Source organism: Phascolarctos cinereus, unplaced genomic scaffold (assembly GCF_003287225.1).
Source record: "Phascolarctos cinereus isolate Bilbo 61053 unplaced genomic scaffold, phaCin_HiC Scaffold_2;HRSCAF=192, whole genome shotgun sequence".
NCBI classification, from domain to species: domain Eukaryota; kingdom Metazoa; phylum Chordata; class Mammalia; order Diprotodontia; family Phascolarctidae; genus Phascolarctos; species Phascolarctos cinereus.
In genome coordinates this window covers 87904583-87930339 of record NW_027555625.1, presented here as the reverse complement: position 1 = coordinate 87930339, position 25757 = coordinate 87904583, and the positions used below count along the sequence as shown (strand labels likewise).

The 25757-nt window shown below is 34.7% G+C and overlaps 1 protein-coding gene across 5 annotated transcripts in view; it reads right to left on the bottom strand.

Moving 5' to 3' along the window:
- Positions 1-25757, bottom strand: part of MTA3 (metastasis associated 1 family member 3) — a 202827-nt gene that overhangs the window by 50114 nt on the left and 126956 nt on the right. For 3 of the 5 annotated variants that reach the window (XM_078149495.1, XM_078149492.1, XM_021001244.2), the window contains one exon: positions 966-1154. The exons of the other annotated variants lie outside the window; for them this stretch is intronic. In XM_078149495.1, the coding sequence (XP_078005621.1) occupies positions 966-1154 (189 nt within the window). The remainder of the gene's footprint in view (positions 1-965; positions 1155-25757) is intronic. 5 annotated transcript variants of the gene reach the window in all.

The window sequence follows — 25757 nt, the reverse complement described above, 5'->3', positions numbered from 1 at the left end:
ATAAAACTGAAAGGTTACTCTTGGAAGCTTCTTCTAAGCCTCAAATAAGAACCTGTGGTTTCTAAGTAACAGTTTAAAATATAGCAGCACAAACTGTCAAAATTTTATAAGGCAGTAGCTTCTATACCTAAAGAACAGCAGAAAGAGTCACACAAGTACCTACATGAATTCTGGAAGGGGGGGACTCTCAGGCCTCGTGGCCACATGTGGCCCTCTAGGTCCTCAAGTGCAGCCCTTTGACTGAATTCAAACTTCACAGAACAAATCCCCTTAATAAAAGGACTTGTTCTGTAAAACTTGGATTCAGTCAAAAAGCTGGACCCAAGGACCTAGAAGGCCACATGTGGCACTGAGGCTGCAGTTTCCTCACCTCTGAGTCCGCTTCCTAATATGTAAAATGAAGAGATGGACCAAATGACAGCTTCCTACGCTACATTCTAGCTAAAAATTCTCTGACAGTATTACTCTAAATGAGACTATGTATCAGAACAGAAATGCTATTACTTAAACTATCAGAATAATACTATGATGTATTAATCACGAGATAAAATTCACATGACTGAATAGCTGAAAGATATTACAATACAGAAAATACGAAGAAAGTCGAGTCATATGCTAATTTTATAATTGGATAATTAGGAAGTACTAAGTTTAAGACTTTGCCCAAAGGCACAGACGGAATCTATATTGAAACTAGTATTAGAACTCAAGGACCTCCAGATTCCTAGTCCTATTTATTAATAAAGCAGTCATTCCCTTAAAATGGACATAAATGCTTTAGCTAAGAGACGTAATCAAACTGTTACTCTCATCCTGATAGACTAATATTCATAGCATAGCTGAAAGATAACAGCTAAAACAGGAGCTTTGTAGATAAATGCTTTAAAAATATTCACATGTCAAATGCAGTGGCCATACCATGACTTATTTTAATCATAAAAAAGGCCCTGCAATTTTCTACTTACAAAGTCCTGACGTATATCATTGAAGTCTTTTCCATATTTTTCCAAAGCTTCTTCAAACAGGCTAGCTTCAGAAGCAGACCATTCTTCCATTTCATCTCTACATAAAACAGGTCCTCCAAGTGGTACCAGAACACTAATTGCACTGCTCAAATCATAACTGTGTCTGTATAATGTGTCCATAGCATGAAACTAAGGAGAATAAGAAATAGAAACAAGAGAAGTCAGAAGATCAGAATTAATTATTAATAAATATCAAAGGTTACTAAGGTTCACAATGTTCACAATGACAAAGTAAATTAACAATAATGTATCCACCACAGAATTTTTTATTTCAAAAATAATTTTTTTTCCAGTTAAAACAATTTTTAACATTCTTGTTTTTTTTAAATTTTGAGTTCCACATTCTCTCCCTCTTTCGCCTCCCTCCTCATTGAGAAGGCAAACAATATAGATAGACAGATAGATAGATACAGATTATACATTTGCCATCATGTAAAACATATTTCCTTATTAGTCATGTTGTAAAAGAAAACACAGACACCCCCTCCTCCCAAAAATCACAAAACAAGTAAAAAATAGTATGCTTTAATCTGCATCCAGATTCCTTCTCTGGAGGTGGATAGCACTTTTCTTCATCAGTCTTTTGGAATTACAGTACAGCATTTTTAAAATCATGAATGTAAAGGTAACTTACAGGAAATGAAGAAGACTAAATATTTGTTTTCAGTAACAAACTATTAAATGCTTACAATAAGCTGACTTAGTTATGTTACACAAACAAATGACTGTAGGATAGCCTATCGCAATATAGGCTAATCAACCCTACGTATAATCAAATGAATCTGTTACCTCAATAGGGGAAATGTCCTTGTATGAAATAGCATGTAACCCATCCATGTGCACTAATCCATTTCCTCTCAAAATGCTGGAGGGTAGGGGGGAAGGTCTTGCATTCTCCCAATATCCAAGGATAACAATGAAGAACATAGGCTCTCTGTTATCATATGTCCTTCCATATGACTGGCCCATCTTCTTTTTTCTCTCACATAGTTCTTTTATTCTATTACTTTGGTTCTTCTTAATTTCTTGTTTCTAAATTATTACAGCCTACTCATGGCAATCATAAGCCTTTTCACTGTCCTCTGGGGATTACACATAATTCTTCAGAAGTTGTAGTATATACCCTGACTCCCAGCCACGGAAAATAACTCTCTACCATAGATCAACGTTGGGGGGGAGGGGGGGAGCGTCATTCAAAATCAACATGTATAAGAAGCACATAACATAGGTAGACTTAGATGGATTATAATCTGTACTTCTCTGGTGGAAGGAATATCCCATTCACTTATGTCCATGAATAATTGAGCATTCAAAATAATTAAGATTATGGCTCAGAAGAATAAATAAATCCTTGCCAACATAGGACATGGCTCAATTAACTTTTTTTTTTCAATAGTCTGTCAAAGCCAAAAAAAAAAAAGCTGTCTTACAAATACCTTTTAAAAGGCTTTACTGATTTGGAATTTTCTCTTTCAGTTTCTTGAGTTATGCACTGTACAGGCTCTGGGGAAAAAGTTCCACTAATACACTGTTAGTGGAAACTTCCTAGAAAACTTGGGATGATATGGGGAAAAAAAAGGAACTAAACTGTTTCTATGCTTTGGGCCCAGTGATTATGGTGCTGATCATATGTACCAAGGAAGTCAAAGACAGAAGGAATGACTCCATATGCAACAAAATATTTATAGCAGCAGTTTTTGTGGTAGCAAAACACTAGTGAACAAGTGGATGCTCATTAATTAAGAAGTGGCTGAACTGATGTAATGAAATATTAGTATGTCCTAAAAAATGATGCATATGAGGAATTCAGAGCTGTGTAGGAAGAATTGTATAAATGGATGCTGAGTGAAGCTGAACCAGAAAAATATTAAATACAATAACCAAAAAAAATTGTGAATAAGAATGATACTAAAAGGCAGCTGAACACTAATTGAACAATCTCAGTCTCAAAAACCTGAAGATGACATGTATTTATTTCTCAGTTCAATTTAGAGAAATGGGGATTTTAGTACATTCCTGGAATACAGTAAATACACATCTTCTAGTTTTGCTAGAAGGTGTATAATTGGGGGAAGAGAGAAGTATTATGGAGAAATGAGTGGCATAACAACAATAACAGTAATAATAAAGGCTATAATGAAATTTGAAAGGAAAGTGTCCTTTCCTTTTATTTTTCAAAGTTCCTTAACATTCAGGGCTGGGGGAGGATATGGAGAAGCCAAGCAGAAAGACATGCCTATGTGTGAGTGAATGAATCAACAGAACAGCTGATTTTTCCATATGTAGAGAAATATACATATAAAAATCAAGTACTGGGGAAAAAAGAAATTGTGATTTAGGACTGTTTATACCTTATGTTTTCTTCTCTTAAATTTCATCCTAATTATAGGCACATGAATATTTTTACTTAGCCTTGGAACCTTGATGTTTTAAATAAAATGTGTGAAATTCAAAGATAAACATTAGTTTCATTTACTCACAGGAACTAACTGCATTAATGAAGATTGTATTATGACCAACCCATTCACCATGCATACAAAATAATATAAAATGCCCTCAAGAGTTTGCTAATTATTTTGCCATATGAAGGACACTGATTGGTGTTTTTCCCTTGGCTATTTACATCCACTCACCTGCGCAAAAATAAAAATTAGCTCATATCCTTTAAGTAATAATGGTTTAATTTTTCAGGTAGGAATATTATTACTTTTCTGCCCAGAAATCAACTGCAATAGTGATTTTAAATCTTCTCTTCTTCTGTGTAGACTCAAAGATTAGCTAAATCTTTGGCCAAACCTCACAAAATGTGAGTTTTGGAAATTACCAGGTGCATGTTATCATTCTGATTTTGAAAAGTCAATATATTCAGAATATGATAAATGGCTTGTTTATAGTAATCATGTGTATAAAGAAATGTGTTCTTTAACTGAAAAAAAAGTTTAAAAAAACTAGTTTCTTAGAAAATAAAATTAACTGCCTCTTCCAGAAAAAAATTCATTTTCTCCCCCATTCTTTCCATAATTATTAGAGTAAACTGACAAGTATTTACTCCACGAAACACCCCAAAACTTATTCATCTATTTTTACCAATGGAATTATGTTATTAAAGCCACAGTAAAATATTTTGGAATGTACTATATAAGTTTAGGTTGTGATTTATGAAAATCTGGCATACCAACTTTTCTTTACTTCCTTCAAAATGTCGGGGAAACTCATTGATTACAACTGAAAATTGAGGTGAAAGAAAAAACTGTGTATCCTCAAACAGGATATCACAAAAAGTAGTGGGTATGACACAAGAAGAATTTCAGTGGGAAAGACCAGTAACACACAAGACAACACTGAAAACAAATGGGGACAATACTGAGCTCAAGGTGTTCTAGAAATAATAATGTTGACTAGATAGCTTCTAAACATTTTCTTTATTTAAAATTTTTTTAAATTTAAAGGTCAGTTCTGAATTCTCTTCATCCCATCTCCTTCTCATCAACACACTGAGAAGGGCAAGAAAAATAAAAACCATTACAGAGTCCCACATTAGCCATGCTCAAAAAAACAAAACAAAAAAACTTAATCTGTACTTTGTTGGCTAGGTATCTTAATGCAAGTAATAAATTCGATCTCTTAGGTATTACATGTAGAAAGTGGCTGAATGTGTTTTGTGAATAGACTGTAGTTATAGAAGGGCATATCTTACTTTTTTTAAAAAAAAGAATAGATTACAGCAGTTATTCTGAATAACATCTGAAGTCTTTTGTAGATTGTAAGCTCCATGTGAGTCAAGAGTGTGATATGGCAGCGAATGAAACCAAGGCGAATTTTGGCTGTTTTGGAAGAGGCATAGCATGTAGACCTGGGGAAGCTAAACAAATTCCAAAGTAGGGCAAGCAGGGTTTAGTCTCCACAGCATGATACATCAGAACTGATTAATGGAACTGGGGAAGTCGGTGACAAATTTTAAATTCTGGGAGCCAGAATTTAGGAAGGACATTGTAATCTAGAGGGCAACCAGAATGGCAAAGGGCCCTGAGACATATAAAAGGATCAATTAAGAAATTAGGGGTGTTTATCTTGAAAAAGAGAAGATTCAGCAGGGACATGATAGCTATCTTCAAGTATCTGAAGGTCTGTCACATGGAGAAGGAATTAGACTTATTCTGTTTGCCTCCAGGAAGCAAAACAAGGAGCAAGTGTAGAAACTGCAGAAAGAAAAATTTAGGCTTCCTAATAAGTGGAAATGTTCAAAAGTGGAAGAGGTTGCCTTGGGATCAACCTATTAACATTTATTAAGTGTCTACTATGTGCCAGACACAGTGCTAAACAGTGGAGATTAAAAATGCAGGCAAAAGACAGTCTGTGCCATCAAAGAGCTTACAATCTAATGGGAGAGATAATATGTCAACAAATATATACAAAGCAAGCTATACACAGGATAAATAGGAAACGAATAAAAGAAAAAAGTACTGGAATTAAGAGGGAGTCAGTGAAGGCCAGAACAGAAGAGGGAGAGCATTCCAGGTATGGAGGATGGTCAGAGAGAACGTATGGAGCTGAGAGATGGAGTGTCTTGTTTGTGAAAAAGCCAGATAGTCCGTGTCACTTGATGGAAGAGAATGTGTTGGGGTACAGGTTGTAAGAAGACCTTGGGAGATAGTGGGTTCCATTTCAAGTTCTTTAAGCAGAGGCTAGATGACCACCTCTCAAATGTGTTTATAGTGACGATTCCTTTTAGGTAAGGATTGCACTAGATGGCCCAGAAGTCTCTTCTGACTTTGAAATTTTGTGATTCTATGACTGGTAAAGATAACAAAAAGCTTTTGAAATGACACTGGTGACAATATGAAGGTTAAATGTACAAAACAATCAAAACGAATGTTGCAAAATTACAAAGAACAAGCATGGCTCCCAGGAACAGAGGAAGGCATCCCTACCCTACTTCTTTGCAGCAGTAGGAAGTAAATGGATGAATATATTTTTAGATTTTTTTTTAGCTAATTTTTTAGTCTCTTCTTCCTCTTTTTTGTTTGTTTAAAGAAATGTCATTTGTGATATGGGAGAGTTCTCTGGGATAATGAGAAAAGACATGGGGGAAATTCTAGTAATAAAACAAGATATCAATAAAACTTATTTTTAAAAATTACTGGGCAGGAAAATGACAAATGTTGAAGGGAATGTGGAAAACTAGAGAAACTAAAGCATTACTGGTAGAATTGTGAATGGATACAGCCATTCTGGAGAGCAATTTCAAACAATCCCCAAAGGGCTATAAAACTGGGCATACCCTTTGACCCAGCAATACCACTACCAGGTCTGTAATCCAAGGACATCAAAGCAAAAGGAAAAGATCCTATATGCACAAAAATATTTATAGCAGTTCTTTTTGTGACAGCAAAGAATTGGAAATTGAAGGGATATCTATCAATTGGGGGATGGCTGAACAAGACTGTGATGGAATACTATTATGTTATAAGAAAAGACGAGCAGGATGCTTTCAGAAAAATATGGGAAGACTTCTTGAACTGATGTAAAATGAAATGAACAGAACCAGGAGAATACTGTACACAGTAACAGCAATATTGCACGATAATCAACCATGAATGACAGCTATTGTCAGCAATACAATGATCCAAAACAATTTCAAAGGACTTATGATGAAAATGCTATCGACTCCTACAGAAAAGGACTGATGGTGTCTGAATACAAATAGAAACACATTTTATTTTTCACTTTATTATTCTTGGGTTTTTTGGTCTGCATTTTCTTTTGCAACATGATTGGGGGCAGCTAGGTGGTGCAGTGGATAGAGCACTGGCCCTGAAGTCAGGAGGACCTAAGTTCAAATCCAGCCTCAGACCAACCACTTGACACTTACTAGTTGTGTGGCCCTGGGCAAGTCACTTAATCCCAACTGCCTTTAAAAAAAAAAAAAAGAAAGAAACGTGATTGACAGTGAAACATTTTGCATGACTGTATGTAATCTATATCAAATTGCTTGCCTTCCAAAGGTGGAGGTAGGGAAGAAGGGAAAGAATCTGGAACTCAAACTTTTGAAAAATGAATGTTAAAATCTTTTGTTTACATGTAATTGAGAAACAATAAAACTCAAATTAAAAGAAAAAAATTTTTAAGTTACTGAGTAAAGCAGGCCTATGAGAAAGTACTTCCCACCACCCTACTTCTTTGAAGTGTTGAGTGACTCTGGGGTATGGAACACTGCATACAATGCCAGACTTTTATTAATATGTTGGTTGGTTTTGCACAACTATTTAACTCAACCCTACATCTTTTTATTCTTTGTTATAAGGAATGGAGTTTTGGAGGGAGAAGGAGAGAGGATGCCCTGGGAGAATTAGATCACAGAAAAGCATGGAAAGGACTTGCACAAAATGATGACGAGTGAAATGAGCAGAACCAAGAGAACACTGCATAGAGTAACAGCAATATTCTTTTAAGAATGACTTTGAGCAACTAAGTTAGACTATTATAAGCACACAAATTAAAAATAAAGTGCATATGAAGAAAGATGCTATCTGCATCCAGAGAAAGAACTGATAAATAGAAATGTGGAAATATGTTTAATGTGATTATACATATATAATCTATATCAGATTGCATCAGATACATATATAATCTATATCATCTTGGGGAGGGAGAGGGAGAAAAAAATTTGGAACTCAAAATCTTATAGAAGTGTATGCTGATAGAGCACCAGGCCCTGGAGTCAGGAGAACCGGAGTTCAAATCCAGCCTCAGATATCTGACACTTACTAGCTGTGTGACCCTGGACAAGTCACTTAACTCTGCCTCATAAAAAAGAAAATTGAAAAAGAAAAAGTGAATACTGAAAACTATCTTTACATGTAACTGTAAAAAAATAAAATAATAATTTTACATATATATACCTATTTGTGTCTAACAGTAGTCATCTCTAGGGTGGCAAGGGGAAGGAGAGAAGGAAACAAAAGACATGATAACTTTGTTGTATTTGGAGGGAATAGCAAGTTGGACATGGTATATTTGCAGTTTCATGTGCAATCATCTTTTTTATCATAACTGTGTTACGGAAATGCTTGTTTTGTTCCATGAATTAAAAATAAAATAAATTTTAAAAATCCAAAAGATATCAATAAAATTTACTTAAAATAAACTAAAACAATGTTGATTTAAAATATGAAGATCAAAGAAAACATATGGCCTCTTTATATATGGATGAGAAAATGATAATGAATGACATAGAAGGCTGAATATTCAATTCTAATTTTGCCTCAAGTACTTAGCATTAATGATATCAATCTTCAACAAAGAGAACAGGAAAACAAATGATTAAGACAGAATTGAAATCAAAGATCAAATCCATCTTCCATTATCTGTCAAACTGATATTCCCAAAACACAGATATCATCTTTCCATTTTTCTATTCAAAATCTTCAACAGCTTTTAGGATAAAATTCAAAATCCTCAGCATGACATTTAAGGGCTTCTACAAATGACTCCCACCTACCTTTCCAGCCTTGTTTTATATTATTCCCTTTCATGAACTCTACATTATAGTCAAACTGGCCTACACCACAGACAACAATGCCATTGCAGATGGTTCCTCATGTCCGGATTGTAGGATCTTCTCCACTTCATCTCTTAGAATACTTAGTTTCCTTCAAGATATAGTTCAGATACCACCTTCTACATGAGGCCTCTCCTGATATTCAGCTGATAACACTGGCTCTACTGGAATTACTCTGTATGTAACCTATCAAGTTTCATCTTCTAGTAAAAGAAAAATAAGTTCCTTGAGGGAAGAGACTTTCAGGATTTTCCTTTCCACATCTATAAAAAGATGAGACTGGATTATGTGAACTTTGAGAACCATTCTAGCTCTAAAGCTATGGTAATATCCAATTTTGGTTCTAGAAAACAAAGAATGACACTACTCTCCCATCTTCAGAGAAGTAGAGGGTTATAGGTATGAATTGATGCATAATGTTTTTAGACAGCAGTCTCTTTCTTGGTTTGGTTTAAATTTTTTTCTGTTAGAAAAGCATCTATATTAATAAATGACTTTTTTTTTAAAAAATCAGTAAAACTACAAATTTGACACTTTGAAACATAACTTTCTTAAAAAATAAATCATTCTAAATGAAAACTTTTGGTAACTAGGTCAAGGCAATGCCATAGACAAAGTATACCTGGATTTTAGAAAAGCATTTGAAAAAAATCTCATTATCTTTGTGGACAATATGGAAAAATATGGGACAGAATAGTTAGGTGGACTCAGAAATGACAACAAACAAACGCCAAAAGCAGTGATTTTAACGTTATCAACATGAAACTGGAGAGAGCTGTATAATAGTCCAACGGTCTCCAATGGTAAGGAGTACAAAGTTACCCCCTAACAGGTGTGTGACATATAATCAACCAATCAGAGTGAGAAGACAGGACATATCCTTTCTTCCCTCTAATAATCAATTCTGGGACTTATCTCCAATACAACCAACATAACTACCCTTCATTCAAATTGTCTTCTCACAGTTTCTCTTACTCCACCCCTCCCAACACTTTGAAAGAGAATACCCTCCTCACTTCTGAGTTGGACATTAGCCCTCAAAGCAATTATGACTTCCACACAACCCAGATACCCACAGTAAAAATTCCTGTCCTCAGGATACCGAACTGTTAGAGAATATGCTCTAACCTCTGGAGAGACTATTCCAGTAGTCTATATATAGTAGACAACCCCTATAAGTAGAAGTATCTGTTGTAAGAGCAAAAACAGTTTTGGTAGCATTAATTTAAAAAGAATAAAATAATTATATTCCAGCTTTATCTCCTTATTTCTGTGGTTGTTCATTCAGTTGTATCTGACTCTTCGTGACCCCATGGACCCACAGTACACCAGGACCTTCTATCCTCCATTATCTCTCAGTTTGCTCAAACTCATTTCATTCATCTCCTTTTTAAACTTCTATTTTTCTATGTTTTATAATAGACAGTAGTACAAGCATATATAATTTATAAAAAAACACATGCTGGAGGTTCTATGATGAAGATTTTTTTTGCTAATGGTGTGCATGATCAAACAGATTAGAGAATATCACAGCCACTAAAAAGATTAAAGACCTCTAGTCTAGTTAACTACAGAAAGCCTCATTAACAGTCAGCTCATGGCTATGAGGTGATAAATTATTTGAGTACAGAAACACACAAAAGCAAAGAAAAATACAGAATAGCCCTGAGTCCTGTGCCATCCACTTCTGCTCCTGTAATGACAATTTCAGAGTGGCAGAAAAGGGGTGAAGGGTGTTACACATCATACAATTTTTAGACCATCTGTAAACTTTAATTTGATTCTATACTCTAAACATGAAGTCCTTTTCCCAAAGATAACAGGAATGGCCATATTCTTAGAAGAGCTGAAGTAAATACATCTTGACATTCTTGCTACAAATGAAAAAAGGAAAAGAAAGAAGAAAGTTGTTGCTAAATGGAAGGATGGTTCAAAGGTTCTCCTTAGCAAAGACAAAGAGTAGAAACAAGAATACAAGTAAAATATTGGTATTAATAAATAAATCTTTGTATTTAGGAAGATGTTTGAGGTAATTAAAGAAACAATGCAACATCCAAAAGCCTGTTTTCCTGCTGTTTTCAATTCTGGATGCGACTTACCCTCCATTTGCAGCGTGTGTGTGTGTGTGTGTGTGTGTGTGTGTGTGTGTGTGTGTGTGTGTGTGCGCACGCGCGCACGTATGCACACATGCGCATGAGAGAGGAAGAGAGAGAGAAATTATATACACACTGAGAAATATCACAGTGAGAGATACACACATACGGAAGAGAAGAGTGGGTGAGTTAGGCCACAACACAGCACAAACAAGGAATTACAAAGAAAATATAGAATGAAGTAGTGGATAATCACGGCATCAGACAATTGATGGACACTGTATTTCAGAGATATCCTCCAGAAGTCAGGAGCAAGGAAGGACCCAGCACATTGAGTGCTGATACAAGCCAATATGCAAGAATAATACAGGATGAACAAGCAGGCATAGGCTGCAATCTGCATCTTGAGAAGGAAGAAATTCACTGATGAAATCACAGATCTATTTAAGAGGATAAAGCCTAATTTACTATGACACAGAAGTTACTCAAGATATAGAAAGTATTTTACAATTAACAACAGTTCTGAAAAAGAATTGGAAGTAATTGATTCATTTGGGCTATTCTCAGCTGATATAACACTTCCCAGTCCATGAATGAATACTTCACATTCTTCTAGATAATGGTAGATAAATGTTCTTTCCAAATTAGATCCTAGACTTTTAATCTAAAAAGGCTGTAATCAATGAAATGAATTATAATGATTACAATTGGAAATATGATGAATGATAAAAAACTGTTTCTTTAAGTGCAATGTCTGAAAAATACTAGTGAGGATACTTTGTATATCAACAACTCTTTCAAAAAAGTTTTCATCTCAGTGATTTTACAGCATAGTTGTTTCCAGGTATGCCCCCTGGAAACCCTGAACAGAACAGATTGTAGCAAAGGAAAGTAATCAAGCAAAAATGCCTGAAAGGGTGATTAGACATAAAAATATAGTAAACTGTCAACAGCATTTATACTAGAAAAAGGGAAATATGTTTCACAAAATAATTTTGGGAATCAAGAATGGTTAGTAAAATTATTATTTTTTTTTGTTACTTTTTTTTTTAAATTTTTAGGCAATAGGGGTTAAATGACTTGCCCAGGGTCACACAGCTAGTAAGTGTCAAGTGTTTGGTCTGAGGCCGGATTTGAACTCAGGTCCTCCTGACGTCAGGGCTGGTGCGCTATCCACTGCACCACCTAGCTGCCCCCAAAATTATTATTTTTTTAATTAATAGTATTATTAAAAAATTAAAGCCAGTTGCTTTTTACTTGCTTCATTTGCATTATTGTACTTATGTATATTATACTACATATTCTGCTTACTTTGATCTATATTACATTTTTTCCCATTATTTTTGATTTTGTCATATTCATTGTTTCTTTTGGTATAAAAGCATTTCATCATATTTCATATGTCACAGTTTTTTTCAGTCTTTCTGTAATCAACAGGCATCTGCTTTGTTTTCAGTTTATAGTTACTATCAAAAATGTGACTACGAATTATTTTAGTATATACAAGGCCCTTTGTTCTGTCTTTGACCTAGCCATAGTATTACAGGGGCAAAGGTATGAACAGTTCAATGAGGGCCCAGTATTTGTTTAGCCCCAATACATATTATCAGGCATTTTTTGTTTAACCTGACTTTAAACTACCTTAAATAGAGGACAAAATCTAATGGAAGAGAAAGAAATCCTTAGCAGCTCATGACATTACCATTTATAAGCAAAATAATAAAAATGCAGAGTTTCCTCTACTACCTACCTTGTCATAGTATTTTTTTAGAGACATAGATACTAATTGTTAATCTCACTGAAATTTAAATCTCAGCAACCACAACAAAATCAATACAATATGCTACCTCTGCTAAACAATTGTGAAAGTATTGTCACATTTCATGGATTCTACAACAGATGGAGCTGACAAATGGAAGCATTTTAGGAGAAAGATTGACAGGGAAGACTTGGCCATGCATTTCTCGCTTTCTGTTCTGCAAAAATACATAGTTTTCTTCTGCCATCTGTTTTCTCAGTTAAAATTCCATCACTAATAATATATTTTTTAAAATGTTACTAGCTGCCAGAAAATGTGGGCTTGGAACATCATTTCTATTGAAAAGAGAATCGGTATACATGAACAAAAATTACTGAAACATGATGCTATTCTATTTTTATTCAACATAGAGGGTCAGTTTAGACCATCATGCTCAAAGCTCATACTGTGTTAAAGCCAAAAGCTTTTCTCTATGTTGTTTGGCATACATTCACAATCCATAAAATAACCCTTTCAATCAAATCATCAAATATATCTGCTTAAGATACTACTTATCTGAGTCAGAACACAATAGATTCCCAGTCATTTTCTTTAAGACTCTAAAGCAAGGGTTTTTCACTTCTTTTATACATCTATAATCCCTGCTACTGGGGAGGTTGAGGCTGGCTGATCTCCTGACCTCAGAAGTTAAGTTATAGTACATGCTGATCTGATTAGGTGTCTGTACTAAATCTGGCACCAATATGGTGAACCTAGTGTTCACCAAGTTGCCTAAAGAGGGGCAAACTGGCTCAGGTCAGAAACGAGCATATTAAAGCTTCCAGGAAAATTTGCTGATTTGAAACCATGACTTTTAACCTGGGCAGTATAGGGAGAAATGGTCTCAAAAACAACCAAACAGTATCTTTTTGTGTGTACTGTAGACCCCTTTGGCAGTCTGGTGACATTTAAGAACTCCTAACAAAATTTAGTTTAAAGGAATAAAGTAAAATACGTATGATTACAAAGGAAATAAATTATCTTGAGATGCAAATGTTTTTTGGTGTGTTTTTGTTGTTGTTGTTTTGCCAACCAGGTTCACAGACTCCCTGAAATCTATCCTTTGACTCCCGTCCATGGACTATGGACTCTTGGGTCCATAGACCTTAGGATAAAAAACCCATCTCTACACTAATAATAAGAAAAATGCAAATCAAAACAACCTTGAGGTTTAACCTCATATCTAATAAATTGGCAAAAAGATGACAAAAGATGTAAATAGTCAACATTAGAGGGGCTGTAGGAAGATAGGCACAAAAGTGCATATTGATAGCAAATAAACACAACCATTTTGGAGAGTAATTTGGAACTGTGCAAATCAAATTACTAAAATGTTAATACCCTTTAAGTCAGACATTCCATAATATGCATATACCCCAAGAAAATTCCCAAGTAAACTAAAATATTTATAACAAGATTTTTTTCTGGTAGCAAAAAATTAGAAACAAAGTAGATGCCCATGGATTGAGGAGTGACTAAATAAAATTAGGTACATAAATGCAATAGAATATTGCTATAAATACACACACACATATATATAATAGAATAGAATGATATTTTTAAAAAAAAGATGTGAATGGAGAAACACGAAAAGACTTACATAAAGTGAAATGGAGTGAAGTAACCACAGCTAACAATATACAACTTGACTACAACCATGCAAATGGAAAAAACAATCAAAAGTGAAAGCTATAAAATTATGTTGAATAAGGATAGTTCCAAAGAAGAAATATTAGAAGATATACTAATCTCACTCCTTTGCAGAGATGGGACATCCATAGGTATGAAATGATATTTATATTTTCAGACTTTTTTTGATGCATTGATAAGTTTTGTTGATTTTTGTCTGCTTTTTTCTAATCTTTAAAAATTAATGTTTGTCATATAGTTATGGATTTTGGGGAAGGAGAATGGGAAGGACACTGGGAAAAATTTTTGTGCTGTAAAAAACAAAATATTTTAGTTTTTACTTTTGAAAAGAGAAAAAGAGCCTTTCTTTTAAAGGTATTGACACAAATCTCCAGAATTATTTATACCATCTAACAATGTTTTCTATGTTTTTCTGTACTGCTGGGGTTTCCAAATTTCATATTGAGTTGTCCTCCCTTCTTTAAAAAAAAAAAAAACCCTGCCACAGTCCCAACATTTTCATAAAAGAATTGATAGAAATAATTTAGTTGAATTTCAAAAAAAAGAAAAAACTAAGCCTAAGACACACAATAAAAAATGGGATAAATATTTTTTATAAAATAATTTATATGTTTAAAATATCTTATTAATGTAGCCATAATTATATGATGAGTGGGCTTGTTTTTTGACATAAAATTTATCAAATATGTGTCACTGATTACTATTACTCTTAATTCTATTTCAACCACTACCCAAGATCAATATTTTGTCAGAAAACTCCCTTTCATGGAAATAAGATGTTACATTAGCAATAAAGTCCGTATCACTTTGCTACACAAAGAAAGCTACTTATTCACCTGTAGTCAAAACATATTAAGAAATTCAAGTTCAAATGACTATTTCAAAGTACTATCACAAAAATATCTTTTAACCATTTTGCTCAGATGGAGTCTGAACAAATATATCCTATCTATTTATCCAAGATAAATGGGTTCTATATTCATTCATATTTTGAAATGTATAGATCTTTAAAATGAGAGTTGTGATTAATAATGTGTTTTCATCCATTTCATTGTAGAGCAGGAATTTAAATTGGGAAATACATCCAAAACACTATTATGTCAAATTATTCTTCATAGCTCTAACTCGTCATAAATGCAATCACTTCATAGTTTTGGATCAGAAAATGAATCCAAGGACTTTGCAGTGATTTGTTCAGAGTACTGATTTTGTTTAAAAGAAATCACAAAATGTGAAAATCTCAAGAGAAATTTGTTATGAGATGAATTTTTGTTGTCCTTATCATTAAATGAAAGTGCAAAGTTTATTATTTCAGAGTCCTTTGTCCCTGTGTACCACAGTAAGCTCTTGTACCCATTCCATTACATAATTTTGCAAATAACTGATTTAATGGACTATTTTTATAAAGTCAACTGTTTTTTGTAACTACTTGAAAAATTTAGTATTTATACAGTGCTTTTCAGGTTTGAAAACCACTTTACAAATATTCTTTAATTTTATCATCACAACAATGCTGGGAGGCACATGCTATTATTATTATTTCCACTTTGTAGATGAAAAAATCGAGGCAGATAGAGGTTAAGTGACTTTCCCAGGTAACAAAGCAAGTATATGTCTAAGGCTGGATTTGAACTCAGGACTTATTAATTATGGGTCCAGCACTCTATCAGCTGTACAACCTAGCATCTCCTTCATATTTTATGATAGAAACTATTTGTACATAAAATAGGGTATACAACTTGCCACAAAGACAAACTTTTCAAGCTAATGTTTACAGAACTGTTTCATTTGTACTTTGAGTTGTGTTTGTTCACAGTGTATATCAATAGGTATAAGTAGTTAAAAAAAAACACACCATTTTCCTGTCAAGTATTTTTACATATAACAATTCTGTAAGCAACATTATAAAATGAAAGCAATCCTTTTTCATTTCAAAACTTTTCTCAAGAGCTTAGAATGACAGGATGAGAAAAAGCCCAGCTCTCACAACTACTCCAGGAAGAATTTTTTTTAAAAGAAAGAAAGAGCCCTAGACCTAAAAATGATCAAGAAATCCAAAGACAAACAAATAAGAGAGGAAGAAGCTGAAACTTACTATCTCCTTACTCTGAACTAGGGAAGAGAAGTCTATATAAACATTAAGGAAGGGGTGGCGGCTACATACAAGCCTCACTTTCATCAAAATAGGACCAAGGAGGGGGGATTAGGAGAGTGGCTGTGGTGGTGGTTCTTACTCCTTCATTCTATAAGAGGGCAGATGACATCACAGGAGTTGTCTTGACTTGCAAGTGAATTGGATTTAAGTGAGGTAGAGATGCACAAAGTCATCAGCCTTACTCTACCTCCAGAGTCATCTGGTGTCCAGTGGCAGGGCAAAAGTCAAGATGACTGGTGATACAATGAGTGACCCTGGTTGGCCTTTTTAAATTAAGATCTTTCCCAGGTCTCATTTTGTCTGAGGCCACATCCATTCAGTGACTAAGAGCTACGTCACAGTTAACACAAAGGAAGGCCTAATTTACCATCACAAATATGTCAATCTGGAAGGGACACTCCTCAGAGTTTCTGGCCAGCACCTAGGACAAAGTAAGCATCAGCTGGAATAGGGGGATGGTGGCCAATAGAAAGGAAAAGACACACATGTTAATACAGAAATACATTAAACTATCAGGAAGAGGCAGCGAGATGGAAATGGGGATTAAGAGGAAGGAAGTATTCAGAGAGGGATTAGTCAGAAGCAAAACAAAACCTATCTTCAGAGGACAGCACAGGAAGACAGAAAGAAAATGAAAGAAATTACAAGTAAGAACCTCTAATGGGACTAGGCAAGGGAAGAGGACTAGGTGAATGAAAGCAGATTGCTTCAAATACTGATTACTAGGGTTGAACACATTCCCTATATCAACATCCTCCCTTCGATAAGAAGAGGTGCAGGTGCCAGAGAAGAGACAGAAAAGTATAAAACAATAGAATAAAAGGAAATGTAACAAGTCAAGTCAATCAACATTCATTAAGTAGCAACTATGTGCCAGGCTCTGTGCTAAGCACTGCAGATGGGAAGAAAAGCAAGAGACTCTCCCTGCTCTACAGGAGCTTACAGTCTAAAGACACAATTAGCAAACATTGCTTTGACCAGTGATGGGATGAATGCACCCAAAAAATGGAGGAAGGTAGCAAAATGGATTAGGAAGCAGAATCTAACAATATACTATTTACAACAAACAGCTGAAACACATAAATTTGTACAGATTTAAAATAATTACTGGAACAAAATCAATTATGTTTCAGGTAAACTTTTTTGAAAAGCAGATATAGCAGCCATATCTCAGACAAGGAAATAAAAATAAAACTGAATTTTAAAAGATAAGTACAAAAACTACAAATAGTGGGGGATCTCAATGAATCCCCAAACTAGACAAGTCTAACCAAAAGATAAAACAAAGAAGGACAGGAATAAAATTTTTAAAAAGTTAGGTCTCTGATGATTATTGAATAAGATTATATATATATACTTCTCAGATATTCACAGTATCTTTAAACAGAAATTAAGTATGTGCTAGGTAACAAAGATGCCACAAACAAGTAGGGAAAAACAGAAGTACCAAAAAATACCTTTTATGGACCAAAATGCAACAAAAAATATTCAGAGAGGGTCTCCAAATAACTGAAAAAACCTGTAGACTAAATAATTTAATCTGTGTCAAAGAATAGATTATTAAAAGAAAGAAAGAAAGAAAGAAAGAAAGAAAGAAAGAAAGAAAGAAAGAAAGAAAGAAAGAAAGAAAGAAAGAAAGAAAGAAAAAACCTCATGAAAAGAAAATGACAAGGGAGGCAATCAGGTTAAGTGACTTGCCCGGAGTCACATAGCTAGTAAGTCTCTGAGGTTGGATTTGAACTCAGTTCCTCATGACTCCAGGGCCTATGCTCTACCCACTACATTACCTAGTTGCCCCAACAAAACTTTTTCAAAGCAGTCCTGAGTGCAAAATTTCTATCTATCAACATTCCAGTCCACAAAAGAACAGAACAATAAACTGGGCATGCAATGACAGCAACAACAAAACCAGGACAGTCAAGAAATTAAAAAACCCTAGCTAGGAGATATTAGCAAATTTTAAAAATTATTAAATTGATACATGAAATCAGAAGCTGTTTTAGAGGGAAAAATAAAATTCATAATCTAATTAATATTTCAACTAAAAAAGAAAAAAGGCAAATCAAATTATCAATATAAAAAAAAGAGGGGGGACACTAGAACAAATTAAGAAATAAAGTCTGCTAGAAACAATACGGGCCAACTATATTCCAACAAAACTGACGAATTCAAATAAAGGAATATGTACAAAAATATGAAATGCCTAGGTTAATAGAGTAGAATTTATTTTTAAAATCACTTTTATTTTCAGTTTCAAGTTCCCTCCCTCCTATATCCTCCCCCACGCACAATATATATTGAGAAAGCAAGAAAAACAAAACCCTCTACAAACGTACATTCAAGCAAAGCAAATTCCCACATTGGTTATGTTTTTTAAAAAAAACCTCAATCTACACTCTATCACCTCTCTAACAAGAGGTAGATAGCATGTTTCATCATGAATCCTCCGGAATTGTGTTTAGTTATTATGTAGATCAGAGATCCTAAATCTTTCAAAGTTGTTTGTCTTTACAATATTGTTGTTGTATAAATTGCTCTCTAGGCAGAACAAAGAATTTAAATAAGCCAGTCTCAGAGTAAGAATAAACAAGCCCTAAATGAATTCTCAAGGGGGGGGGGGGAAGAACCTCAGAAGCATAATGATTTACAAGTGAAAGTTATTAAATATTCAAAGAACAATTCATTCTAATACTACACAAATAGGGAAAGGGATCCTACCAAATTCTTTTTAAGGTTAAAAATAAATATCATTCTTCAACTGGTAAATGGTCAAAGTATATGGACAAGCTAGGATAGCAAGGTGGTACAGTGGATACAGCATAGGGCTTAGAGTCAGGAAGATTCATCTTCATGAGTTCAAATCCAGCCTCAGATACTTACTAGCTGTGGGGAAACTGAGCAAGTCACTTAACCCTGTTTGCCTCAGTTTCCTCATCACTCCAGTATTTTTGCCAAGAAAACCCCAAAATGGGGTCATGAAGAGGCAGACAGGACTGAACAACAAAAATATGATTAAGCAGTTCACGAAGGAAAAAATCCAAGCAATTAACAGCCATATGAAAAGATGCTCAAAATCACTAATAGAGATAGGCAAACGAGAACTCTGCCTTATACTTACAACAATGGCAAAGATGACAAAAAAGGAAAATGACAATTGCTAAGAAGGGGCTGTGGGAGAACTGAAACAGGAGTGAACTGTTGGTGGAGTTGTGGAATACAATTTGGAACCACAGCCACAATGTCATTAAACTCTATATATCCTCTGAATTAGTAATACCACTACTGGGATACCTCAAAGAGATCACTGGAAAAGGAAAGAGACCCATATATACAAAAATATTTTTTAGCAGTGAGTAAAACTGTGACATAAACTGTAATGTAAAATGGGGAAATACGTGGCGCAGTAGACAGCACTGGCCCTGGAGCAGGGAAGACTCATTTTTCCTGAGTTCAAATTTGCCTCATACACATAATAGCTGTGTGACCCAGGATTAGTCAGCTTAATCCCGTCTGTCTCATCTGTAAAAATAAGCTGGTATCTTTGGCAAGAAAACCCCAAATGGGGGCACAAGGAGTTGGACACAACTGTAAAACAAATGAACAACAAAAATGGGAAATGGGGGTATCCCCATTAACTGGGCAAAATCTGACCCATTAGTGTGATGGGATACTATAGTGGTATAAGAAATAATGAAAATGAAGGTTTCAGAAAAAAAGAACTGACACAGAATAAAGTGAGCAGAGCTAGAAGAACACTTTACACAACAACATGTAAAGATAAAGGGAGATGAATAAGCATCTCCTGAGACAAGCACTATACAAATATGACGCTGTGCCCTAAGTGTTCTACAAATATCTGAATTTGGTCTTCACAACAACCCTGGACTATTATCCCAATTTTACAGCTGAGGAACCAAACAGAGCTGTTAGGTAACTGGCTCAAGGTCACACACTGCTAGTTGGTGTCTGAGGTAGATTTGAATTCAAGTGGGCTCTACCCACTGCATCCCCTAAGAACTCTGATCATGCAATCACCAAAAACTCCAGAGGACGAAAGAGGACCCACACTACTCGCCATGTGGCAGAGTGGTGATGGACTAACAGTACAGAATATACACATTAGGACAGAAAATAATGATAATGAAAATAATAAAAACCCAGCACTTTAAGGTTTGCAAAGTGATTTATACACTGTAGCAAACGGGTTGCATCTGTTTTGTTTGATTATGCTCACAATGTTGGGTTTTTTGTTGCTGCTGTTGCTTTTTAATCTAGAGGGCTAGGTACTGGTGGGAGAAGAGAGCCACCAACAGTTACAAGAAAAGGAAAGGAAAAAAATGGTCATTGAAGAATTTTGAAAAATACACAGAAGGGATTTGAAGTTCAGAAGCCAATACAGACTAGCAGGACCGCTTTAAAGTTCAATACAGAATCGCTTTTATATTTTAAAAAAACAAGCTCCACATAATCAATTTTAATATTCTCATATGTAATTCTCTTTTTCATTTCTATTTTATTTTGCATATGGAAATGTCCTTTTGTATGTTCATTAAATTCAGCATAAAAAAATGTAGGGCTAGTAGAGTGGCACACATCTGTAATTCTCACTACTAGGGGATTAGCGGATACTTTGATTTTGAGAGTCCTGCGCTATAGGAGCTCTAAAACGGATTAATTTAGTGAGCCTCTGGACCTGGAAGACTACCAGGCTGCTTAAGGAGGGGCTTCTGTACTTCTGATCAGCAATGAGATCAGGACTATCAGTAACTAATACTCCTGTAACCCAGGCAAGATAGCCTCAAAAAATTAAAATAAACACAAATGTATTTCAATTTTTTAGGTTTCCTGTTTTTTGCAGCTAAAACTCATACAAAGCACCTGCAGTGGACTTTTCTCTCTGTCAACAATACCTGTGAATCCCAATGCAAATATAACAAATTGTACTTTTAATATTGGGACTTTTTAGTTTGTGTTTCTGTATTCCCAGTATTTAAACTGTGTTATCTTTACTTGTGCAAGTTTTAACTGCTCCAGCGGATTTTCCTCTATCAAATCAGAAATGGCTTTCTCTATCATGAAAAATATCACTTTACTTTATAAGGAATGCAGACAATAAAAGTTTTAAACTTAGTAGTGGCAGTAAGGTAATAAAGTAGATGGAAAGCTGAATCTGGAAACAGTATGTATTAAGATCAAATTTCCTCACTCATTGTGTGATCCTGGGCAAATCATTTAATGTCTGTTTGCCCCAGTCTCCTCATTTGTAAATTGGGTATAAAAATAGCACCTACCTCACAGAATTATTATGAGGAACAAATGGATAACATGTGAAACCCTTTACAAACCTTAAAATGCTATATAAGCACCATCTATTATTAGTGAAAATTTTTCAAAAGATTATCTGGAAATATAAGTTATTTTGATTTTTTTAAAAAGTTACAGTTTTTTGGGAGGGAAACCAGCTTATTATATCATACTTACCGAAATGAATGACACTGAGAAGTATTATAGATATTATGTTACTTTTACCTTCCATAAAAGAATCATTCAATTTTGCATTTATACACTTAATGCTCAAATAGAGTATGCAATTTGATGACACAGTTTCCTTGTACCGTGAACCTAATAGAAGACGGATTCTTATACTGAGATCTGACATACACTAACTTAAATTTGACCTCACTTGAATGCACTTTGTGTAAAAATAATTAAGTTCCTTGAGGGTAGTATCTCTATTTGCCTTTTTTTTAAAAATTCCTAGTGCTCAAGTTAGCACCTGGCATGTAATAAGTGCGTAATGAAAGCCTACTGATTAATACGTAATAACTGCTGGGCTACTTACACCATCACGGCAAATTTGCCACATTCATCTCACTTACAAAGTTTAATTTGAACTTTGTTTTCACTGAAAAAATTGTAACTGACAATTGTAACTCAAAAACATCCAATAATTTTGGCCATTGTTTTGCAATCTCCCTACTCCCAATCCCAGAGAAGGTTGTACCCCATAACTTGGAAAGCTCCCTTGCACTGGATTATAGAATGGATGATCACTTAAAAAAGCAGAAATGGACAGCAAGCGTAGGGGGAAAAAGGAGGCATGGCCCAAAGAAAGGGGCAGAAACCAGTAACAACAGATAAACAGTCACTATACTCAATACCATGTAGATAATCTTCTCTTATTCTCAAGGGGGTTAAGACAATCTAACAGCATTATAGTACTGAAAGCCTTTTCTAAATATAGGTCCCAACCAAAATTCAAACAATCCACAGACCTTCATCTCATATCTGGACACTGCATCAGGTAATTACTTTCATATCTCCCAAATTTAATCCACCCTAGAAATAGAAGCCAGAATAGTAAATCTTTCTTTAAAACTGTCTTTAATCACATTGCTCTCCCTGCTAAAAATTTAAAGTGATTCCCTTGGTTTCCACTGCACACATTCTAAACTGCTGGAGGAAAATCTGAAGAAAATTAAGGCATCCTTTTATTAAAAGTCCTAGATAGAAATATGCAAAAATTCATTTGGAAGATTAGTCTTACAGTTTTTATAAGCTATTTTATCTTTTTTAATTTAAATTTTATGTTGAGATCATGCAAAAGGCAATAAGTAAAAGTATTATTGATTTTCTTTAATAAGGGCAGGTCACATTTCCTATTTTAAAATTGCAATAATATTCTGTAGACTCTCATTCCAAACAAACTGTTCTTCGTAAAGTTAACATAAACTCTCCAATGAAATACCACTCTACTGCATCATAATGCTATGAAGGTCAGGGAAGAGCCAAGATGGCAGAATAAAGGCAGAGACTCACCTGAGTTCTCCCCCAAATTTCTTCAAATAATGCTATGAAGTTGAAATGCTCTGCCTGTGGACTAGAAGCTCTTCTTAGACCTACCAAGCTAGAAATACTCTGAGTATGGCCTCAGGGCATGAGCAAATGCCTATGATCAGAGCCAACCTGCTTAACAAAACTGAGATAGGCTCATCAACAGGTTGGTTGCAGGGTTATGAATTTTTCTGATACAGCAACTCATGAAAAGCATTTCCTAAAACATAGAGGAACTGCAAGCTATGATCAATGGAGGCAGTTTCTTTTCTTTTCTTCAGTTGTTTTTCAGCCTTCTCCAACTCTATGGGGTCTTCTTGGCAAAGATACTGGAGTAGTTTGCCATTTCTTTCTCCAGCTCATTTTACAGATGGGGAAACTGAGGCAAACAGGGTTAAGTGACTTGCTTCACTTGTAGAAGTAGAAACCAAGGGAATCACTTTAAATTTTTAGCAGGGGAGCAATGTGATAAAGACAGTTTTAAAGAAAGATTTACTATTCTACCTTCTATTTCTAGGGTGGATTTAAAATTTGGGAGATATGAACCTGATGCAATATCCAGATATGAGGGTCATACAGCTAGTAAGTGTTTGAGGACAGATTTGAACTCATGAAGATTAGTCTTCCTGACTCCAGGCCTACTACTCTATCCACCTAGCTACTACATAAAATTATAAATGCTAGTTAATGGTCAAAACGTAATAAGTTGATGGTTTTGAAAATTACATGAATTTTCACTTTTTATCTACTGTTACTGGTTTGGAAGGATAATTTGGTGACATGCTAGTGATTCTATAAAATATTAATGAAAAATTTTGAAATTTAAAAAATACTACAAAAGTAATTTCAAAAATCTCTTAATTCAAAATGTCATTTCAAACAAGGTTATCATAAAATTCTCCTTAACCTCAAAGTGCTATATGAAAATTATTCTAACAAAGATTCAAAACTGAAATATTTAATTGAAGCAAAAGCTATTCAAAACTTATTTGTTAAAGACAGATACTTTATACAGAGTTCATAAATGATACTATAAAAGCTGAATGATCACAGGCTCAATCTCCATTTCAAGTATAAGAGAAAAGTTATAGAGATGATGAAACAAGATCCTTTTTCTTAACAAGACAGAATTTATTGCTAGGACATGGTTTAAAGGAGTCAAAGCATATCCATAGTTAAACTGCTCTGAACTTCATAAAAACTAGCATTTTAATTCCATTTCCATACATTCAATTTACACATTCTACCATCAAAACTTGCCCATTAGGGCAAGCTTGCAAAGAACAAGAAACACACTTATTTATTTATTCCTTATAGTTCCCCCAGCACAGAGTTATAAGGAATAAATAACTAAATATTTCTAGATATAAGGCTACTTGATGGTTGTTATAATAGTGATATTTAGTTATGATTATTCATTTTAAATAAATTAAATAATGAGCTAAAATTTAGTAATCAGAAAAAAATTAAATGAGGCTCAGTTTATATTAGATAAGGAAGACTATAATAGTTTCTATTTTATGTATCTATAGCTATAATGTCAATTGTTGGTTGCTCTTAGCTATTCTTTCCAAAAATAATTCACAAAATTTAAAAAAATATATTATCCATGTCAACCTTCATTTTATTAACATTAATAAATATAGCAACTAAAGATAATGAGTCTAAATGACATTTGCCAAAAATGTCATTACCAGATGATAAAATAATACAGGAGGCATAGGAATGACAGGTTGTGAAATTCCTTCTCCATTTCACATCAGGGTGGGATACTCCCTCCATTTAATGAGGCGCCCCCTAGATCCACATCCAGGACATTGCTTTTCTCAATACAGTCCACAACACCCTCCCTCCATCTCAGCTCCAAACACCACCCCCAGCCCCCCCCCTTTTTTTTGGCTTTTTGGTGAGGCAGTTGGAGTTAAGTGACTTGCCCAGGGTCATACCCCAGCACTTTTCTTAATTTCTTCCTCAACAAGGGATAGTGTCATTGGACCTAGGCAAGCCTATCCCCTTATCAAATGGGCAGGTTATACCAGTCCTAGATATATAGCCTTTCCTTCATTCAGCCTGGCCCAAAAGCCTTGCTTGGCTTACCCATTAGACACTCATCCCAATATAGCAGCACTACCTACTCCTCCTCAGCCACCATAAATCCACACCCATGCTTTGGCTATAGAGACTGTGGTAAAAACAGCTTCTCTTATCGGGATCTGTTAAGCAAAATAAGACTACATGTTATGCCATAAACAGTTTGGTATGTTTCATGCATGATTTAACAATTTTTAACAACAAAATCCACAGTAATTTGTGATGCCCTCTAACATTCTCATAAGGCACTAAGTAAACTCAGGGTACAATAATCATTATAATTCAAAGCTGTAATGATTACAAAGCTGTGGATCTGAGGACAAAGAAGTAAATGATTTTGGGCATTCAATCTACCACGATTCAACATCTTACGGTGGGGCTGAAAGCAACAATCCTGATAGTGGAACATGCATACCATGTTTGTTGGCTGCTAGATAACAAAGAATTACCAAAAGGATATCAAAACAGCCCACTGCTACCTCACTGGCAGTTACCTGGTATGAAGGATAGAGTGTTGAGCCATGACGAACTAAGCTCAAATATAGCCTTA